The sequence below is a fragment of the Peromyscus leucopus genome, chromosome 2 (genome assembly GCF_004664715.2).
Source record: "Peromyscus leucopus breed LL Stock chromosome 2, UCI_PerLeu_2.1, whole genome shotgun sequence".
Classification (NCBI taxonomy): Eukaryota; Metazoa; Chordata; class Mammalia; order Rodentia; family Cricetidae; genus Peromyscus; species Peromyscus leucopus.
Window position 1 is genome coordinate 62,741,189 of NC_051064.1, and position 19,388 is coordinate 62,760,576.

A 19,388-nucleotide genomic window follows, 5' to 3' on the forward strand; every position below is an offset into this window, starting at 1 on the left:
CTTCTGTATACTGGGACACTGGAATTTATTTTTTGTATCTAACTCATTTGGTACCTGTAGACCTACCTTTCTTTATCCATATCTGGTAACCACTGTTCCACTCTCAAATTCTGAGATCACCTTTTTTGGAAAAGTGTTTTAGAAAGCCTCCATAGGAGTTTAAGAGCTAGGAAGTGAGATTGTGTGGCGTTGTCTTTCTGTGCCTGCTTCACTTGCCTTCTCGTCTCATCCATGTTGCTGCATATGACAGCATTACTTTTTAAATGATTATTTTATAATTCTGAGGATTGAACCCAGGGTCTTACTCAGGCACATATTCTTCTACTGATCTATACCCTTATTGCCATATTGTATAGTTTTAGAAGGAAATTTGAATTTCTTTTCTCTGTAAAACTTTGATTATTAAGGGGTATATTTACTGGTTTACATTTATGACTTATGATCAAATTTAATTCTTTATGTTGGAAATGTGGTTTTGGGTTGAATTATGCACAGTGATGCTTATATTTAAGCTTCTGTGTAGGACACCTATTCTTAATGCTTCGTCTTCTAAGCTGGAAGTGCTTGTTTTTATAGCTCCTAGCTGACCACTGCAGTCCATTGGAGTAGAGTTCTATGGTTATCACTGTTAGACAAATGCTGAAAGAAAGACAAGCCATGTTTGTCAAAGTGAGTCTGTAGGAAGAAAGCCAGTCCATCATACATGGTCTTCCTTCACCTTTTGCTTTTCATAGGAATATCTGTAGGAGAATTTAGAATATCTACAGGCATATATATATAATCTACAAGCATATATGCTTGTAGATTATATATGTATATTTATGTACATGTATATTTATATGTATATATGTATATTTATATACACACACATATATAAAACATGTAATAAATAATAAAACATTGAATGTTTTCCTTAATTAGTTCTTTGTCCTCCATTTCTAGAAATAGAGGAGTTTGGGAAAGGTAATTATGCAAAAATACTGGTGAGATTAACAAATGTGTTTTTCTTAAATTAGGCTGACATGATATAGTCATGTGATGGAATTCTTAGAGGTTCACAAAAGCATCTGGTGTCTATTGAAATATGAAGAGCAAATTGTACCATTATATACATTTAGATTCCTGATTTCAAATGTTCCTGGGGTCTTGTTTATGTGATTAATGATCTTATAAGGAATGACTTAGACCTATCTGGAAGTTCATTAGAATAGTACACTTGAAATTTTTCTAGATAACCTTATGAGCAAAAGTGATGGATGTGTAATGCCTTGTAGATACTGGTTGTCCTCACATAAATGAAAACATGTAGCAGTATTACCAAGCCAAAGATAATTTATTTTGTTTTCATAGACTACTTTTAATGCAACCAAACCTTAGGTTAAATTACATAATTTAAACTAGTCTTTAATATTCTTTTTGTAGCTCAGGGAATGTAAATAGCATGAATTCCAGAAGAATAAGGCATATATTTCTTATTTTCTTACATATTTCACTTAGGTTTGTGACTAGAGGAATATATTGGGGGAAGGTACATAAAAGTAAACCTTCAGCATCGGTAAATTCTCAAACTGGTCAATTTCATAAGTTATTAATCTAAATTAAGGGAGTATATTTGCATAGTTGAGTTTCTGCTCTCAAGTCATTATTAACTTCAGAACAAACTTGAGAAAGATGTATTTTTGTTGCAAAAGTATAGTAAGTAAGGTCAGATTCTGTTCCTTGCAAAACTTATGAATTTCACTTGTGTGACTAAGGGTTTAAAAGTTGGGGAGGCAAAGATAGTGATGAAAACCTCACGACCTTGGCTCCAAGTTTGGACTAGAAATGTGTATGTACTGAGAAATTCTTTCTAGCTCGGATCTTTGTGCATCTTTGATCTATTTGCAAGATCCTTTTAGCTCATAAAAGTGCTCATTAAGTAATGTCAAAGACTTCTAAGCAGCATGATTGGAGATCTTAAATAGGACTACTGGTATAGTTCAGTGGTAGAGCTTGTGCATAGTGTGTGAGGCCCTGGATTCTATCTCCAGCATTCGTTGTCCTCCCAAAAGAGAGCTCTTGAACGTATCTTGTTTTTTATTGGTTTAGGCATGTGTTTATTGATATGTCAAATTTGAATTGTGTACAACTAGGTTGACTTAGGACTGGATTGAGATGCTGATAATTGAATTCTTTTTTTTTTGGGGGTGGGTGTGGATGTCTGTTTTTTGTGTGTGTGTATGTGTTCAATAGCCTGAAGTTCAAGTTCGGCAAGTTGCGGTGAAATTTGCCAGCACGGTGTTTCCCTCAGATCATATACCTTCCAGATACTTGCTCCTACTAGCCGCTGGAGACCCGTAAGTTTAAAAAGATGTCAATTTGAATTTCAATTAATTAAGTATATTTTAAAATTACTAAAATTTATGTTGGTTGCAAAGTTGGCTTATGAAATTTAGAAGTAATTTATTAAGAGTTAAAAGTGTATCCTTTCAGGTGACCTATAGTCATATAACTATATATTTATATATTGAATTAGCATGTATATCTATAATATATGACAAATAGATAATATAGATAGAAAAATTCTTATGAAATAGTCAAATGTAAATAAAGTAAACCTCATAATTGTATAAATAATATACTTAGATATATAATTATATAGAGAGGTCTTATATAGGAGAAAAGAAAAAAATTAATGTCTTTGATTGCTCAATATACATATTGTAATATTACATTTTGTTGATGGAATATCATTTTGTATCTAATGTTAAGATTTTAAAGTGAAGTTTGCATATATATACTAGTGAATTACATTACTGCAATTCTATATTTTTGGTTGTGAGCCTAGCCTTTTAACGGCTGAGCCATCTCTCCAGCCCACATTACTGCAATTCTAAAGTGTATTTTTAATGTGACTAATGTGCTACCTAATACACTAATGAGGCACCTTTTTTTTATCATTTAAATATTTCTAAAATTGAAAAATGATCTTAAGCCATTATGTAAATATAGTAAAATATATGTGTGCATATTATAACAAATTTAGCAAACTTATTATCTCTTTCATAGTCATTGACAACTTAACATGTGTGAAGTACTCTAATATCTGCCATAATATATGATTTTTGTATTAATCACTTCTTAAGATTATTATGTTTTAAAATTTTATTTATCGTGGAGCTCTAAATAAAATTAAGCTTCCTTTTATCATTTGAATATCCTTTCCATAAACTTGGTGGTCTGTTTAAGAAAAAATATGGGAAGTTAGTTGATAACTGTTTGATATCTCTCTTCAGTATGAATTGTATATTTTGCTATGATATTTTAACTAAGTTTGCTGGCTTTTGATTTCTGATCTTGATTTTCTTCTTATTCATTTGCATTTCAATTTGGCTCCAGTGGTTTTGGATTGTTAATCTTGTTTTTGTTGACCTGTTTTTTCCCCCCTACCTTAAGTTTTTTAACTACATGCCACATATCCTAGTATCTGTGAACTAAGGTAGCAATCAATTGATGTTAGAACAAGATTTCAATCCAGGAACTTAGTATTTTTATTTACACCACAAAACCCAACACACGACTAATTCAGTATTTCCCGTTTTTAGTTTATAAAAATGGTTCTGTTCAAGTGAGAAATCCTCTGGCAGTTCAGGGCTTTGCTGGCTTGTTCCTTCCTGTCACTCTATAAGGTGCTCTTAGGAATTCAGGACCAGGTCAGAGGCAGTGGAGGAATTCTGAGAAGACTTTTGGGATATAGAAGCAGAGCTGGGAGGTCATTTTCAGGTGTCCTGAATCTATATAGAGTAGGTTTTATAGTTGTTTGTATTAATGCCATTCATTTACCAGTTTTTGTAGAATTGTAGACAAACTACCAAGAAGTGTCAGAATTGAGGTGGGTATATAGAACACAGGACACTACTGAGTTTTAATGTGTGTTGTAGTTATTTGTGTTTTAGTTTTAATAAGAATAAAGCATACAAATAGATATTTACATAATGAATCGCAGTAACTAATCTGTTTTGTTTATTCCTCGGGAGTAAAAGTTAAAGATGTAAGCCAAGTCTCCTGATTTCATTAAATCACCAAGAGGTTGTCTTTTTTTTTTTTTAATTTTACTTTGTATTTATTGCTTATCTAGCTAAAAATGTACCCAAGACATTTTGTCAGAACTCTAGCTGTCAAATAAAATTTCTGCTTCCATTCTTCTTCAAGTGATGACTGTCCAGTTGGCAAAGTTTATTTTTAATTCTTATTTGTCTTTCTAAAAGACGAGAAGAAGTCCATGGTGAAGCACAACGTGTATTACGATGTCTTCCTGGTAGAAACAAAAAGGAAAGCACTTCTAAGCAGATGCCATCTTTTCCAGAAATGGTATATTACATTCAAGAAAAGGTAGGTTAGTATAGGTAAAACATATGATAGTTGATGGAAATAAAAATGAACATTTTAAAAGTAAAAATGCAATAATTAAATATTAAATGGTATCATAGTATTTACAGTAAGAGGGAGCTACAAAGAAAGGAGAGAAAAAAATTCCTACATACAATTGATTTGTTTAGCTTAAATATGAATGATTTATAATTCTTTTAATGCTTGTCAGCATTTGAGTATGTTCAAAAAAATTTCCTTTGGTATGACATAGTTAAAAACATATCTTTAAAAAGATTGAGTTTTCTTGTTTTGCTAGTTCTAGTCCCTCCTTAAGGGCACCAGTTGTCATAAATGTAACTGCTTTAGAGCAGTTTGGGGTTTTTCCACTATTATTATTCCATATTCTTTTGCAGATCTCTGCAGTGTTTCTGCAGCTCAGTCAGAGCACTGGCAGTAGTAATCCTCAGCACTGACACTCCACTTTTTACATTGGTGTTGTTTTGATTATGTTAGAGGCTATCATTTTGAGTGTGAGGGACATAGGCAGCAGAACAGTGTTTAGAAAAGAAGTATGTAGGTAGCTGTTTTTTGTTTTGTTTAGAAGAAGACAAAGAAAAGAAAATGTTTTGTTTAGAAAAGACAAATGCATGAGATGGAGAGGTAGCTAAGTGGTTAGGAGCATATATTGCTCTTGTAGTTGACCTGAATTTGATTCCTAGGACCTGTGTACAACTGCCTGTGGTTACAGCTCCAGGGGATCCAATGCATCTGTCCTCTGTGGGGTCCTGCACTCCTGTGCATACACCCACACCCAGATATGATGTATTCACATAATTTAAAATGATACAAATAAATCCGTAGGGCTGTTGAGGCTTAGCAGTTAAGAGCATTTGCTCTCTTGCAGCCGACCTGGGTTTGGTTCCCAGCGTCCACATGATGCCTCACAATCGTTGTTTCTACAGTTCCAGTGGATCTGACACTTTCTTCGGGCCCCCAAGGGTTGTGCATGCAAATGGTACACTTAGATACATTCAGACAAAGCATGCATATACATAAATAAAAGTAAGTCAAATGAAAGGGGCTGGAGAGATGGCTCAGGAGTTAAGAGCACTGGCTTTTCTTTGATAGGACCTGTTTTGATTGCTAGAATCCACATGATGGTTCACAACCTTGTGTAGCTCCACTTCAGGGGATATGATGTCCTCTTCTGGCCTCCACAGACACTGCATGAATATGATATACAGACACACATTCAGGCAAACACCCATGTACATAAAGTAAAATAACCTAAAAAAATCCCCAAACTCAAAAACCTGGAAGACAAATACAAATCAACAATAGCAATATAGCTAGAAGTACAGTTATTTTCAGCTAAATAAGAGAACAATTTATTTCCAAAAATTTAATTTGTTTTGTGCTTATTTTTGTTAGGCTTCCCATCGAATGAAAACTCCAGTCAAATACATGACTGGAACTACTGTCCTTCCATTTAACCCAGCAGCATTTGGAGAGGTAGGACTTTTGTGTCTTTCTGTAATGGCTATGAAAACTAACATCATGCCTAAGCTGTGTGTGAGCCTTTGCTTTATAGTAAACTCATATTATGGTATCATTGTTCTTTTAGGGTGTTTGTTTTGAAAAACAAGGCCCAGTATTTGGTAATTTGTTTTGTTTTAATTCGTAGTTAACTCACTGAGGTTCCCTATTCACCCCCAACCCCTGTACCTGAATCAAACCTGGGGCCTTAGAAATGGCAGACAAGTACTGCTGAGTCACACCTCCAGATTCCCAGTTCCTAGGAACAGTCTCTATGACAGAACAAGGTGCTCTTCATTGGTTCTTGCTGGGCTTTAGTAGCAAGTTAGACTTGACTTTAAAGCCACATACTGTTAAAATTCCTAGGGATTTGTAGGTTAGAAGGCAAGAGAGGATTTATCACGTTTATTGAGAGGATTAATTTATCACATCTAAAGTGGATTTTATGTTTTAAATTACTGATTTGCACCAATTAAACTACTAATAATCTTCTTAGAGTAAGAAGATGGCTGGGCAGTGGTGGCGCACGCCTTTAATCCCAGCACTTGGGAGGCCGAGCCAGGCCGATCTCTGTGAGTTCAAGGCCAGCCTGGATTACAGAGCAAGTTCCAGGAAAGGCGCAAAGCTACACAGAGAAACCCTGTCTTGAAACCCCCACCCCCCCCAAAAAAAAATAAAAAAATAAAAATATAAAAAATAAATAAATAAGTAAATAAATAAATAAATAAAATTTAAAAAAGTAAGATGGCTAGGGGTGTATAGCTCCTTGGTAGAGTGTATGCTTAGTGTCTGAAGGATACAGCTTCCTTCAATCCCAGCATGAAGAGGAAAAGATAGTCAAGCCTTTTACTTTCACTAAAAAACCACATCTGGATTAGTGAAATCTTGTTACACCTCTTGTTAAATTATGTTAATTTAGTTAACATATTGAGTCCTGCTTCCTAGCTTCCATTAAGATTTTGTAATGTTTTATGAAGGAGGGTGGGGAAGTGAAAACTGAAAATTGTCACTCTGAGGAAGACGCCTCCACACTTGACTTTTTAGGAAGTTGGTAATTCTCCTCCTTCTGGTTTAGATAGTCCTGTACTTGCGCATGTGCCTGGCTCATAGTGCAGGAGTGGTGCCCACCTCTCAGAGTTTGGCTGATATGCAAGATCATGCTCCAGCCATTGGACGGTACATTCGGACGTTAATGTCAAGCAGCCAGGCGACAGCTTCATCTTCTACTAAGAGTGGAGAGACCAACCCTGTTCAGATCTACATTGGCCTGCTTCAACAGCTATTAGCAGGGGTTGGAGGTAGGAACTTCATCATACTAAGAAAAAGTATTAAAGCAATTAAAGCTAATTTTACCTTAATCTTGAGTATTTTCACATCTGACTCCAATGGATAGGTTACAAGCCCATGGTCACACAGATGACTCTGGTTAAACTCATTGTGTCTCAGAATGTAATAAAAAGATATTAATCTGGGAAAGGGACTTGTAAGTAGGAAGTGGTTATATGTGTATGTGTGCAATAATAGGGATGAGAGAGAAATAGAGTTGGGGGGTTACACTGATCAGAATATAATATATATAATATGTGAAATTGTCAAAAAGCAAATTCAATAAAAATAGAAAAAAAAGAAAAAGAAAAAATATTAAAAAATTAAATTTTAGACTGCTAAGAATTTACTGCAAATCTATTCTAACTTTCTTGATTCTGTAACTAAACATTGTTTACTTTACTTTCTAAACCTACCTGATTTATCCTTGATATATTTTTCATTTCAGAAACAAGTGTTAATGTAGATACATCTTTGGAAATGCAGATGAAGAGCAGGGCATCCTTTTGATAACTGAATTGAATTTAGAATTTAATTTTTCCACTTTTAGACTAGAATTTGTGTTTAAGCAGTGGCATTACATTTGAGGGAAATTTAGGGATTTTTGTATATTCATTCTTTTTTCCCCGAAAGTTAAAATGGTTCTGATTCTTATTTAGGTTTGCCAGTCATGTACTGTCTATTGGAAGCTGTGTCAGTGTATCCAGAAAAATTGGCTACCAAATTTGTAGACAAAACAGAATGGATCAAGGTATGTCTTCCTGACATGTTTATTTCTCTAAGAATTAAGATATTTCAAACTAATTGAAAGGTCTCTTTCTTCCTACCAGTCTTAATGTGCCCTTTACTACTTTTAAGTCATTTAAAAGTTTCCCCACAACCCAGTACTTACTGGAAAATATGCAGCAAGGTCAACATCACTCATGACCCATCTTGGTGATGCTGAGGGATGAATTCAAGAATTATCAACTAAAAATATTTTTCTGCTTCAAAAAATATTTTATAATAATAGGTGTATACATATATATTTTTTGAAAAACACATTTACATTGTGTATTTATTTGTCAGTAAGACATTTCTTTTCTGTAATGTGTCATGCCTCCTTAAATCTTCTTCCTTTCCTCCTCTTCTCTTGCTTCTGACACACAAAGCATGATAATAGTTTTAAGGGGTGAAACCACCTGTGTTGCTTATGCATATATACATAAAACAATGAATTTAAAATGTTTTCCCTGGCCGGGCGGTGGTGGCGCACGCCTTTAATCCCAGCACTCGGGAGGCAGAGCCAGGCGGATCTCTGTGAGTTCGAGGCCAGCCTGGGCTACCAAGTGAGCTCCAGGAAAGGCGCAAAGCTACGCAGAGAAACCCTGTCTCGAAAAACCAAAAAAAAAAAAAAAAAAATGTTTTCCTGCCGGTTGGTGGTGGCGCATGCCTTTAATCCCAGCACTCGGGAGGCAGAGCCAGGTGGATCTTTGTGAGTTCGAGGCCAGCCTGGTCTACAGACTGAGATCCAGGACAGGCACCAAAACTACACAGAGAAACCCTGTCTCGAAAAACCAAAATAAATAAATAAATAAATAAATAAATAAATAAATAAATAAACAAACAATCAAACAAATAAATAAATAAAATGTTTTCCCTTTACAGTTTTGTGTTTCTTTTACTGGATAGTAGAGCTTATAGCTAATCTTGTAACTGAGGAAAAAACTCCTATTTATTTTAACAGCTTCATCATTTGCAATTGTTTGGTTAATTCTGGATTCTTATTGCTAACCATTTAGGATTCTTATCTGCTGCAATGAATAATACTATTTAATACTATTTTTCATACAAAGAAATACAATTTTTTTCATAGCAAAGAGGATTTATTGTATTTCATGGGAGAGTTGTAAGAGTGAGAAGTGTATATTTCATATTTCCCAGATGTGGAAGACAAGTGTCTATAATTTTGATAATGCCTACTCTTCATGTGGGCAGTACTAAGTTATGCTACCAGCTCAAGTGAGAATGTTCTTTCATGATAACACCAAAGATATTATCAGGTGTAGCAAATAAAAATACAAATGAAATTTGAATTTTAAATTAGTCTTTTTAGTAAAAATATGGTTCATACAGTTGTATATATCTGTTGTGCTTTGTAAAGGACTTCTTTTTGGAAACTGTAGTTTGAATTATGGTAAAAATATACAGATTTTATCTTTAAATGTGAAAATAGGAATGTAGTTTGTTAAGAGAGTTTTGTATTTTTCTTGAAAAGATTTCTTGAAAGTGCTTCATATTTAAAAAGAGTTCTTATTCTTTGTAATTTCTAATTAAAACTGATCTTGTGAGTTTTGATCATATAATAGAAGATAAATGCTTTCTATGATATGAGGAGAAACTAGACTATGAGTTTGATTCTAGGGCCTGTTATGTTGTGACCTATGAAGTAAAAATATGGTTTGACTTCTATGTGGGAGCCCGTTCTCGGGTTCCTCGTGGCTTTACCCAGCAGGTCCGAATAGAGGATGATCAGGACCACGGGACTGAGTGCAGGTGTCTGAGATGGTCTGCACTTGGCTTTGCTGAGGGAGGAGGTCTTTTGCTCCACCCCTTGGCGTCTCTATAAAAACCCTGGGGCAGAGACAGTCAGGGCCCGTTGGAATAGGTTCCAGGCCCTCTCGAGGTTATTCTTTATTTTCTGTTTATCTCCACGATATTCTCCGCAATAAATCCTTCTATCTAATATTTCCTGCTGATTGCACTCAAGAAAACTCTGGGAAGCTGTGGGGGTGGTGGGTAAACGCCCCACACTTCTACTTTTTATGATCTACAAGATAATAATGGTTTTCAATTTTTTTTTTTTTTTTTTTTTTTTTTTGGCTTTTCGAGACAGCATTTTTCTTTGTAGCCTTGGTTGTCCTAGAACTTGATGTGTAGATCAGGCTGGCCTTGAACTCAGAGTTCCACCTGCCTCTGCCACCACCACCACCACCAGTTGTTCACTTTATTTGGAAAAAAAAAATTATGCTGGAGTTTGAAAACAGGGCTTTGCACAAGGTAGGCAGGTGTTTTTCCTCTGAACCACAACTCTAGCTCTTTTATATTTTAAAATAGTTGGGGAAAAAAAAAAAGACATCACTCCATGACATATAGACTGTAGTTCCTATTTTAGTGGAACCCAGCTGTGTCCGTACCTTTTTGTGAACAATGGCAGAATGGAGTAGTCCCAAGAGTGACCAGATAGCCCATAGTCTCGATTTTTCACAGAAAAAAAAAATTGCTGATCTCTATTTTAAGTCAGCTATATTTATTTTACCTGTTTTAGTGAACATGCAACTAAGATTTTTGTTGTTGCTGTTGGTGTTGTTGAGACAGGGTTTCTCTGTGTAACGCTCCTGGCTGTCCTTGAACTTCCTTTGTAGACCAGGCTGGACTTGAATTTACAGAGATTTACTTGCCTCTGCCTCCCAAGTGCTGGGATTAAAGGCACACACTACCACCGTCCAGCTAAGATTTTCATATATAATTTCAGCCCATTATATTTTTCTTTTTATTTATTTTACATTTTTAATAAAAATATATTATTTCTCTTTCCTCCTTTTAACCCTTCCCATGTCCCTCCCAAACTCTCAAATTGATAGCCTCATTTTCTATTGTTTGATATATATGTATGTGCATATATATGTATATATATATACATACACACACGTGTGTATATACACGTATACACACACATACAAATATATACATACAATCTGATGAGTCCATTTTTGTTGCTTGTGTGTATATGATTTCAGGGGTGACCATTTTGTATTGGATAACCAGTCAGGAAGCTCATCCCTGGAAGAGGCTAATTCTCCCTCAGCAATCACTGATTGCCTGTAGTTCTTTGTCTAGGGGTGGGACCTGGTAAGATTTCCCTCTGCTGTGTTAGCATGTCTATTGATATTGTCATTGTTCTGGTCTTATTTATCCAACCATTTTGAAGAGAGGCAGTCTTGGTAGTCTGGGTCTTCCAACCCCTCAACCTCGTTCTGTGATGTTACCTGAGTCATGGAGGCAGGAGCTGTACTACAAATGTATACAATCAGGCTAGGCTCCCCCACAGTCCATTGATGTTTGCATTGTGTTCAGTTGTAGTTTTCTATAATGGTCTCCATTTGTTATAGAGAGAAGCTTTTTTGATGAGACATGATAGCTATACTTAACCTCTGGGTAGAGAGATAAGATAAAATTCCTTAGTTGGGGATTATCCTGGTCTAACTAAGTGGTGATAGTAGATTCTCTTCTAAGATCTCACAGGTCCTCACTAGTTGGCTAGGCTTCTAGTGCCAGGCATGATTTCCTTCCTGTTGAATGGGCCTTGAGTCCATTTAGACAGCTGTTGGTTACCACTGATATGTCGAGTGCCATTATTGCACCTTTATGGATATCTCGCCATGCTGGTAGGTGTCACAGCTGAATAGGACTATTGTTTTCCTCCCTTGGCAGCTTGCATAGTACTTTCTGGTACTGTGGAAGCTAGACTGCAGGAAGGTGGGTGTCGTATTAGATCCAGTTCAGATTTATTAAGTTTGTTCTTTGATAATTTCATACACGAACATAATACATTCTGATAGTTCTCGCCACCATTCTCTTTTATTATCTTCTTCCATCCTACCATTAGCCTCTTTTCCATATTCATGACTTTTGGATTATTTTTTAATTTTTTGTGACTATGTAGTTTAACCAAGACCATATGTGTGACCTTTGTATTGTAACTGTGGGTTGGAGCCTGGCAGAGTCATTTTGTTTGGAAATAATAGCTTCTTGTATTATATTTTTCATGGATATCAATAGATTGAATGTTAAATATATCATTTACCTTTATAATTCTAAATGTCAGATGTTGTCAACAGGAAGATGGTTATGAATCATTTATCTCTTTCTTTTCTGTATTGCTCAGAGTCTGATGAGTAGCAGTAAAGAAGAAATGCGTGAATTGGCGGCTTTGTTTTATTCTGTAGTTGTGTCAACAGTGTCCGGAAATGAATTAAAGTCAATGATAGAACAACTTATAAAGGCTACAAAAGACAATCATGTATGTTATCAACTTATTTTCATTCTTCTTTGTTATTTAAATAAAATAACTTCATATTTTAACAAATATATAGAAACCTATATCTGAACTTCAGGCACTGTTCTTAATCCTGGGGCAAGTTTTCTTTTTTCATACTAACAGATTTACCCAATTTGAGATCTGAGTTATGACAAGAACTTAGGAGCCACTTTGCGAGAAAGGATCAATTTCTCCTTTGTGCCTGTTAAGCATTGAAAAAATATAAAATTTTAACAATTTGTTTTTACCCTGTTTGTCTCTCAGTTCTGGAAATAGTTGAGTCTTGCAGGACCATTTTCCTGGAATAGGAAGTTTCCTTACAAGGGTGGACTAACCTGATGTTGTTGGAGCTTTTGAGCCTGGGTCTCACTGTAGCCCAGACTGCTTTCAGACCTGAGAGTCTCCTGCCATAGCATGTGCCACCATACTCCTCAGCTTTGTTCTCATTCTTTTTCAGTAGGTGATAGGGCTCTACACAGTACCTGATTATACTTTTAGTTTTTAGGTATCTGTTTGTAAAGTAAACTTAAACATTCTTAGCCTATATAAGTAAAAATTGAGATAGATGTGTTGATTCAGTCACTTCATTTAGTAGATTTTAATTCTGTGTCTGAACAGTACTGTTTTAGGAAATGTGCACAGTGTGGTAGGCAATTAGGGAATCCCTAGGACTGCCTGGTGTCAGTTGTTAGCTCTCCCCACCCCTATCTCTGCTACCTCTTAATCACAATACCTACAACAAAAAAAGCAGACTTGATTAGTGTATCGCCTACCTTTTATTTGGAGATTTTAGCAGTTAGAAAAAGGACTGCTCATTGTATTTTGTTTACCATATGGAGAAATTATCCTTGAACATTATGATAATGAGCTGTATAGTGCTATAAACAGGAAGAAAGTATATAATGGGTTGGAGTGGTGTTCAGTGGTTAAGAGCACTGGCTGCTCCTCCAGAGGACCTGGATTCAATTCCCAGCACCCACATGTAGCTCACAACCGTCTGTAACTCCAGTTCCAGGGATCTGACACCCTCTTTTGGTTTTTAGAGACATTGCATGAACATGATGCATAAGCATACATTGAGGCAGACATTCATATGTGTAAAATAAAAATTAAATAAAAAAGAAAGTATAAGGACTACAGAAGCATATTTAAAGGTCACATGACCCACAGTTGGAGGTTGTATGAAATTAAAGTATCTAAATCTGCACATGAGTAAAGACCCAGCTTAACTTCTCAATGTTCTCTGTTAGAAACTTGTTAGAAACTGCTGTTACTTAAGTTTGATTCATTGGCTTCCAGTTGAATCATTTTACTTTCTAGGTTTTATCAGAGACATTATTCTAACAACAGTTACATTAGTATATCTTTTCATGTGTGAGGTAGAAACAGTACTGTTATTAAATTATTATTAAATTCAGAGCCCTGAGGTACAACATGGATCCTTGCTTGCATTGGGATTCACTGTGGGAAGATACTTGGCTAAGAAGAGAATGAGAACTGCAGAGCAGCACAACCTGGAGACAGATGCTGATCTCTTGCCTGAGCAAGAGGAGCTCATTCGGAGTGCTACAGAAACAATAGGTCAGTGTCCATACTGGTTTGGCTGCTGCAGGTTTTGAATTATGTTAAATTTTAATATGGTACTTTAGTTTTTACAACATTGTACTTTAAAGGCGCAAGTTTTTCCATAAAATAATCTATTTCTCCATGTTTTTATATGCCAGTGCTAGTTACGTTATAGGGAAAAATGTAACAAGGACACTTAAGACCTATTGTCATGATGTCTTACTATTAGATAAATGTCAACAAGTGGTTAACCAGAAAACATTATAGACTTTGATTTTTGCTGCTTTAAAAAAATTAATACATGACTGACTGTTTTAAATCATAGTAATTAGTTTGCTACACTCTGTTGTGTCTAAATGTGCTTACAGGTTCATTTTTAGACAGTACATCACCTCTCTTGGCAATTGCTGCCTGCACAGCCCTGGGTGAAATTGGCAGAAATGGTCCTCTCCCAATCCCCAGTGAAGGATCTGGATTTACCAAACTGCATCTGGTAGAAAGCTTACTCAATAGAATCCCTTCCAGTAAAGAAACAAATAAGGCAAGACTTTCTTTTTCCTTTTCCTTCTAGACTTCTGTGTTTCTTTTCATAGTTGTATAAACTAAGAAAACCAAGTTATTACGAGTATAGTCATCTGTCCACATCCACCATGCACACTGCAGCTAGAACAAGGTTTTATTAATGTGTCCAAATGATAAAGATGTATTTTGATGAAGTATTTGCTGTTTTAATTTGCTTGTGAGGGAGATGTAGGAACGTTTTTGTGTGTTATCTTTTGTGTTATTCTACTTTAGCTCAAGTTAGTTAGGCTTTCAGTAAAATTAAAAATGCAGTGAAGAACTGTTTTTGTCAGACAAAGGCTGGATAATAAAATGCTCAGTTTCATGATTTGTTTAATTTTAGTGCAGGCTAAATCTTACTTTCTTAGAGCCAGTTTGGTTTGAAGAAGTATAGGCATTAGGAAGCAGTGTGAATAATCTGATGGAAATAGCAGTTGTAGTTTTTTAAGTTGAGATAATTGTCATAGACTTTAAAACATTCTTTGTAATTAAAGCACCTGATGTTGAAGATTAAGATGATCTAATGAGTAGAAAAATACCAGTTTACTTTAAATTTTTTTTTTTTAATGTAGTTTTGTTTTTGGTTTAGCTGCTGTTCTATTAACCATGACAATTACACCGTTAGTTTTCTTTTTAGCTATCATGAACCAGTTTTTGTTAGTCATTGGTGAATATTGCAAGTCACCCAAGATCTGTGCTATAGGTTTCTCATGTATTAAATGAAGTCGTTGAGAAGACTATGTGGTGAAATAGGCATGGTGGTCATTTCTGTAGGAGACCGCACAGAAAGAGTCCAGAGAGCTGAGTGACTTGCTCAAGGGCTGCTAGGTAGTACAGGTAATTTTGTGCCTGTAAATCACATTTGCAACCTGGACAGTTTAAATAAGAAGCCTAAGGCTTTCTTTTTTCCTTTTAATTTTTTAGGTATGAATCCTTAATGGGCTTAGTTTTCTGTTTTTAATGTCTTATAATACTGTAGAATGGGGTGTAATCATGTAGACATCAGTGTATTAGCAGATTGATTGCCTCTTCCTGTCATCTCATCTTGGAAATACTGTTTAGAGATAAAGTTGTTATTTAATTTGTTTAAAATTTAAAAAAGAATCTGTGTTCTTCCAGATGAAAGAACGAGCAATCCAAACATTGGGCTATTTTCCAGTTGGGGATGGGGGTTTTCCCCACCAGAAACTCCTTTTGCGAGGTCTGATGGATTCTGTGGAGGTATTTATATTGTTACTCAAATAAAAAACATTTTTTAGTTGTTTTGCTTACTCTTGCGATTTTTAAATTTTGTTTCATTGGGGATTTGTTAATTTCTTTTATGTGTATGAGTGTTGTGTCTTTTTGTGTCCCTCATGCAGTGCCCACAGAGACCAAAAGAGGGCATTGGGTCCCTTGAAACTGTAGTTACAGGTAGTCATTAGTCACCGTGTAGGTGCTGGAAATTGAATCTGGGTTCTCTGAAAGAATAGTCAGTATTCTAAAGCACTGAACCATCTCTCTAGCTCCTACTCTGAGATTTTTAAAAAGTTAAACATTTGTTTCTTTCTCAAGTATTTTGAATGTGCTTGCTTTAGGCTTATTACTGTGTTAAAAATAGCTCTATGAATGGAATGTCTGGGAAAGACTAATTATTTTTGAGTGGAACATGGTATAGTAGAAATAGAAGAAACCAATTAGCCCTCTTTGGAACGTTGGGCCTGGTATTCTTGTTACTCTTGAGTTACTGATGCCCAGTGTGCTGGGAAAGACCTATAGTTAGTGAATACTAGCAAATTGTGGTAAGTGTCTTAGCATGACCTAATCTTGCCTCTGCCTGCCTCACATTTGTATACCAGCCTCTTTGCTCTGAGCTTCTGAAAATCTCATGTTTCCTTTTCAGATTGTTGCTGTGTTTCTTGAAAACCTTTTTGATATTTTAACTAGATGAGATTCTTTAGTTAAAATAACTTGGAACCCTTTTCTTTACAGCGTTTATCACATCTTCTCACTATTCTCTCTCCTGAAGGCAGGGTCTGCTTTGTTCATCATTACACAAGTCTACCAGTGTAATCGCAAAGGTAGATTCTCATAAATATTGGTAGAAATAAGTGAATAGGAAGATATTTGCGTAGAAGGTGGGAGAATCCTAAAGGAGGGTGTGATTGTGTCAGAGGATTCTGGTATAATCTGCTTGGATGGGAAGTTTCTGCTGAACCTTGATTGTGGGAGGAAGGAGACAGACTTTAGTTGAGGCTAAAAGATGTGAGGATTGAGATAACTGAATAAGGAACTGGAATTGAAATTCAAGCCTAGATTCTTTTATTTCCTCTCTGTGGGAAAGTGCATCCAGGGACTAAGCATCCACTCTATCACTGAGCTGCATCCCCATTCCCATATAATGTTTTCAAAGTGAATTGTACTCATGCTGGTATCATCAGATGCCAGTTGTCTTAGTTACTTTTCAATTGCTGTGACAGAACACCACAACCAAGGCAACTTACAGAAGAAAGAGTTTATTTGGGGCTTATAGTTCAGAGAGTGAGTCATGACCATCATTAGCAGGCAGGCAGGCAGACACATGGCACTAGAGCAGTAGCTGAGAGCTCATATCCAGATCCACAAGTATGAGCTAACTTGGAATGGCCTAGTCCCAAAGCCCACCTCCAGTGACACACCTCTCAATCCTCCCCAAACAGTTCCACCAACTGGGGACCAAACATTTAGATACATGAGTCTATGGGAGTCATTCTCATTCAGACCACCACACCAGTTTCATTGTACCTCTTGGAAAGAAGCTTATGTCTGCTTTTTCATCTTTTTCTTTGTAATGTCAGTTCTGGTTGTGTAAGTAAATGAGAGCTTGTCGGAGTTTTAACATTTTGATGTCATTGTTTTTAAAGGTTTAGAAACACAAAAATAACAAAAATTCAAAAACATGGAAGCAGTATGGAAAGATTAAAGGATAGGGATGAGTGAAAAACTGAATCTGTTCATAGTTAACTAAAATAAAGCCCAAATGTGTTTTTTGGTTTATTTTAACCTTTTTGTTTTTGTGGTGCTAGGATGAAACCTATGGTTTTACACATGCTAGACAAAGCACTCTACTAGTGAATACCTGGCCAGCCCTACTTTAAGGTTCATTATGGAAATTCAAACCTGTACAAAAGTAAAGTAACCATATAGGGATTCCCCACAAACTTGTTTTATTTAATTATTGCATCTCTTTATTTCTTTGCTACATAGTAAGCCTAGATACCTTATTATTCCAAAATTAGCTATAGGATTTTGATTTTTTTTATGCCAATTATAGTGTCAACAATAGGAAACATGTAATTAACAGGTACACAGATGAACGATTAAATTCCTAATAAGGATCCGCTCTTCTCTGATTTAAAGGTCCCCAGAGAAACTTTTGACCAGGGATGCTGTAGAGCTGACACCCTCAGCCCTATTCGTCTAGATTAGGAACCCCATGGTGTGAGCACTTGATGCTTCACGAAGACCAGACACTAAATTAAAAATAACAGTGCAAAACTTGTGTAGTCATTGTGCTTATGTCCCTCCTATGCTTTCCATTCTGCATTGCATCTTTCTTTCTCTAATACTTAAATGTTTCACAGTAAACAGAAAAATGCCAGAGGGCGCAAAGGCAGGTCCACTTCCATGTTGGGACAGTGATTCCTGCTTGTAAAACAGCACCAAAATTTCTGAATTAAGATGTAAATATTTGAGTATGTAGCTACATAGAGTTTTGTTTGCCCTTTGAAGTTTTAAGAATAATGTAGAGAACTCTTGTATACCCTTTGATCTAGATTTACCAAGTGTTAACATTTTATATTTGCCTAATCATTCTCTACTTTTTTCAGGACCTTTTGTGAGTAGCTTGCAGATATCATAGAAGAGTGTGAAGAGTTTTTATAAAAATATAGTGGCCACTATTCATTGTACAGTTACTATAGTCAGGCACACTAACTAGCAAAAGCTTTGTCTAAATTAACATCATTTAATCCTTATGGCCCAATGAGGTGAATGATGATACTGTGTTCATTTAACCAGTGAAGTTGTTGAGGCCCAGAAAAATTTAGATAAGGATATGTAGCTGATAAGAAACAGAGCTAGAATTTGTATTGAGGTCTCTGTGGCTTCACCTTTGAACCACTCTAGCCCCCCCCCCACCCGAGTAAGCATATCGTGTTTCCAAAGACTAAAAACCACTGCATACTGATTCTTTGCTGAGGGTGAGAAGCAGGCTCATGGGTGTGAGAAATGATCTTCAAATCCTTCTTAGTTCTCCAGTCCTTCACTCCAACCACTTTTGAATCACTGGATTAGCTTAAATGACAAAAAAAGAGTGAAAATAAAGCCTGCGGAGAAGTAAGGTGTAAAACAGCTCTTTTATAGAAATGGATATTTTTGGGGGCGGGGGGTAATGCTCTCATATTCATGGATTTCATTTTGCTTCGTTGTAGGCCAAGCAGATCGAACTTCAGTTCACTATTGGTGAAGCGATCACCAGTGCTGCAATAGGAACTAACTCTGTGGCTGCCCGAGATGCCTGGCTGGTGACTGAGGAAGAGTATACACCTCCTGCTGGTATCAAATACTTACCTAATTGATTTACAGTTGCTGAGTGCCTTTCTTCTGTTTTCTGTCAGATTCGAGACAAAAATATTTTTTTCCCCAAATATTGATACATGCTTTCTAATTTGGTCTGTCAAGGGGAATGATTGATTAAATAAGATTGAACAAGAGCTGTCTTAAACCAAAAAAGGGGGAAAAAAAAAGATTGAACATAGCTGGGCATGGTGGTGCCAGCATTCAGGAGGCAGAGGCAGGAGAATCTCTGAGTTCGGTGGCCAGACTCGTTTACATATTGAGTTCCAGGCCAGCCAGAGCTACATAGTGAGATCCTGCCCTCATCCCCGCCCAACCTCCCACCCCACCTCTCAAAAAAAGATTGAGTATAAAAATGAAACCTTTCCCAGCC

At 36.1% G+C, this 19,388-nt stretch overlaps 1 protein-coding gene across 6 annotated transcripts in view; it reads left to right on the forward strand.

Annotated features, from left to right (window-relative positions):
• The window catches only part of Ecpas (Ecm29 proteasome adaptor and scaffold), a 128,726-nt gene that overhangs the window by 71,133 nt on the left and 38,205 nt on the right, over positions 1 to 19,388 (forward strand). For all 6 annotated transcript variants that reach the window (XM_028857781.2, XM_028857779.2, XM_028857778.1 and 3 more), the window contains 10 exons: positions 2,233 to 2,336; positions 4,248 to 4,371; positions 5,782 to 5,862; positions 6,962 to 7,184; positions 7,872 to 7,963; positions 12,140 to 12,274; positions 13,711 to 13,873; positions 14,227 to 14,399; positions 15,539 to 15,640; positions 18,871 to 18,994. In XM_028857781.2, the coding sequence (XP_028713614.1) occupies positions 2,233 to 2,336; positions 4,248 to 4,371; positions 5,782 to 5,862; positions 6,962 to 7,184; positions 7,872 to 7,963; positions 12,140 to 12,274; positions 13,711 to 13,873; positions 14,227 to 14,399; positions 15,539 to 15,640; positions 18,871 to 18,994 (1,321 nt within the window). The remainder of the gene's footprint in view (positions 1 to 2,232; positions 2,337 to 4,247; positions 4,372 to 5,781; positions 5,863 to 6,961; positions 7,185 to 7,871; positions 7,964 to 12,139; positions 12,275 to 13,710; positions 13,874 to 14,226; positions 14,400 to 15,538; positions 15,641 to 18,870; positions 18,995 to 19,388) is intronic.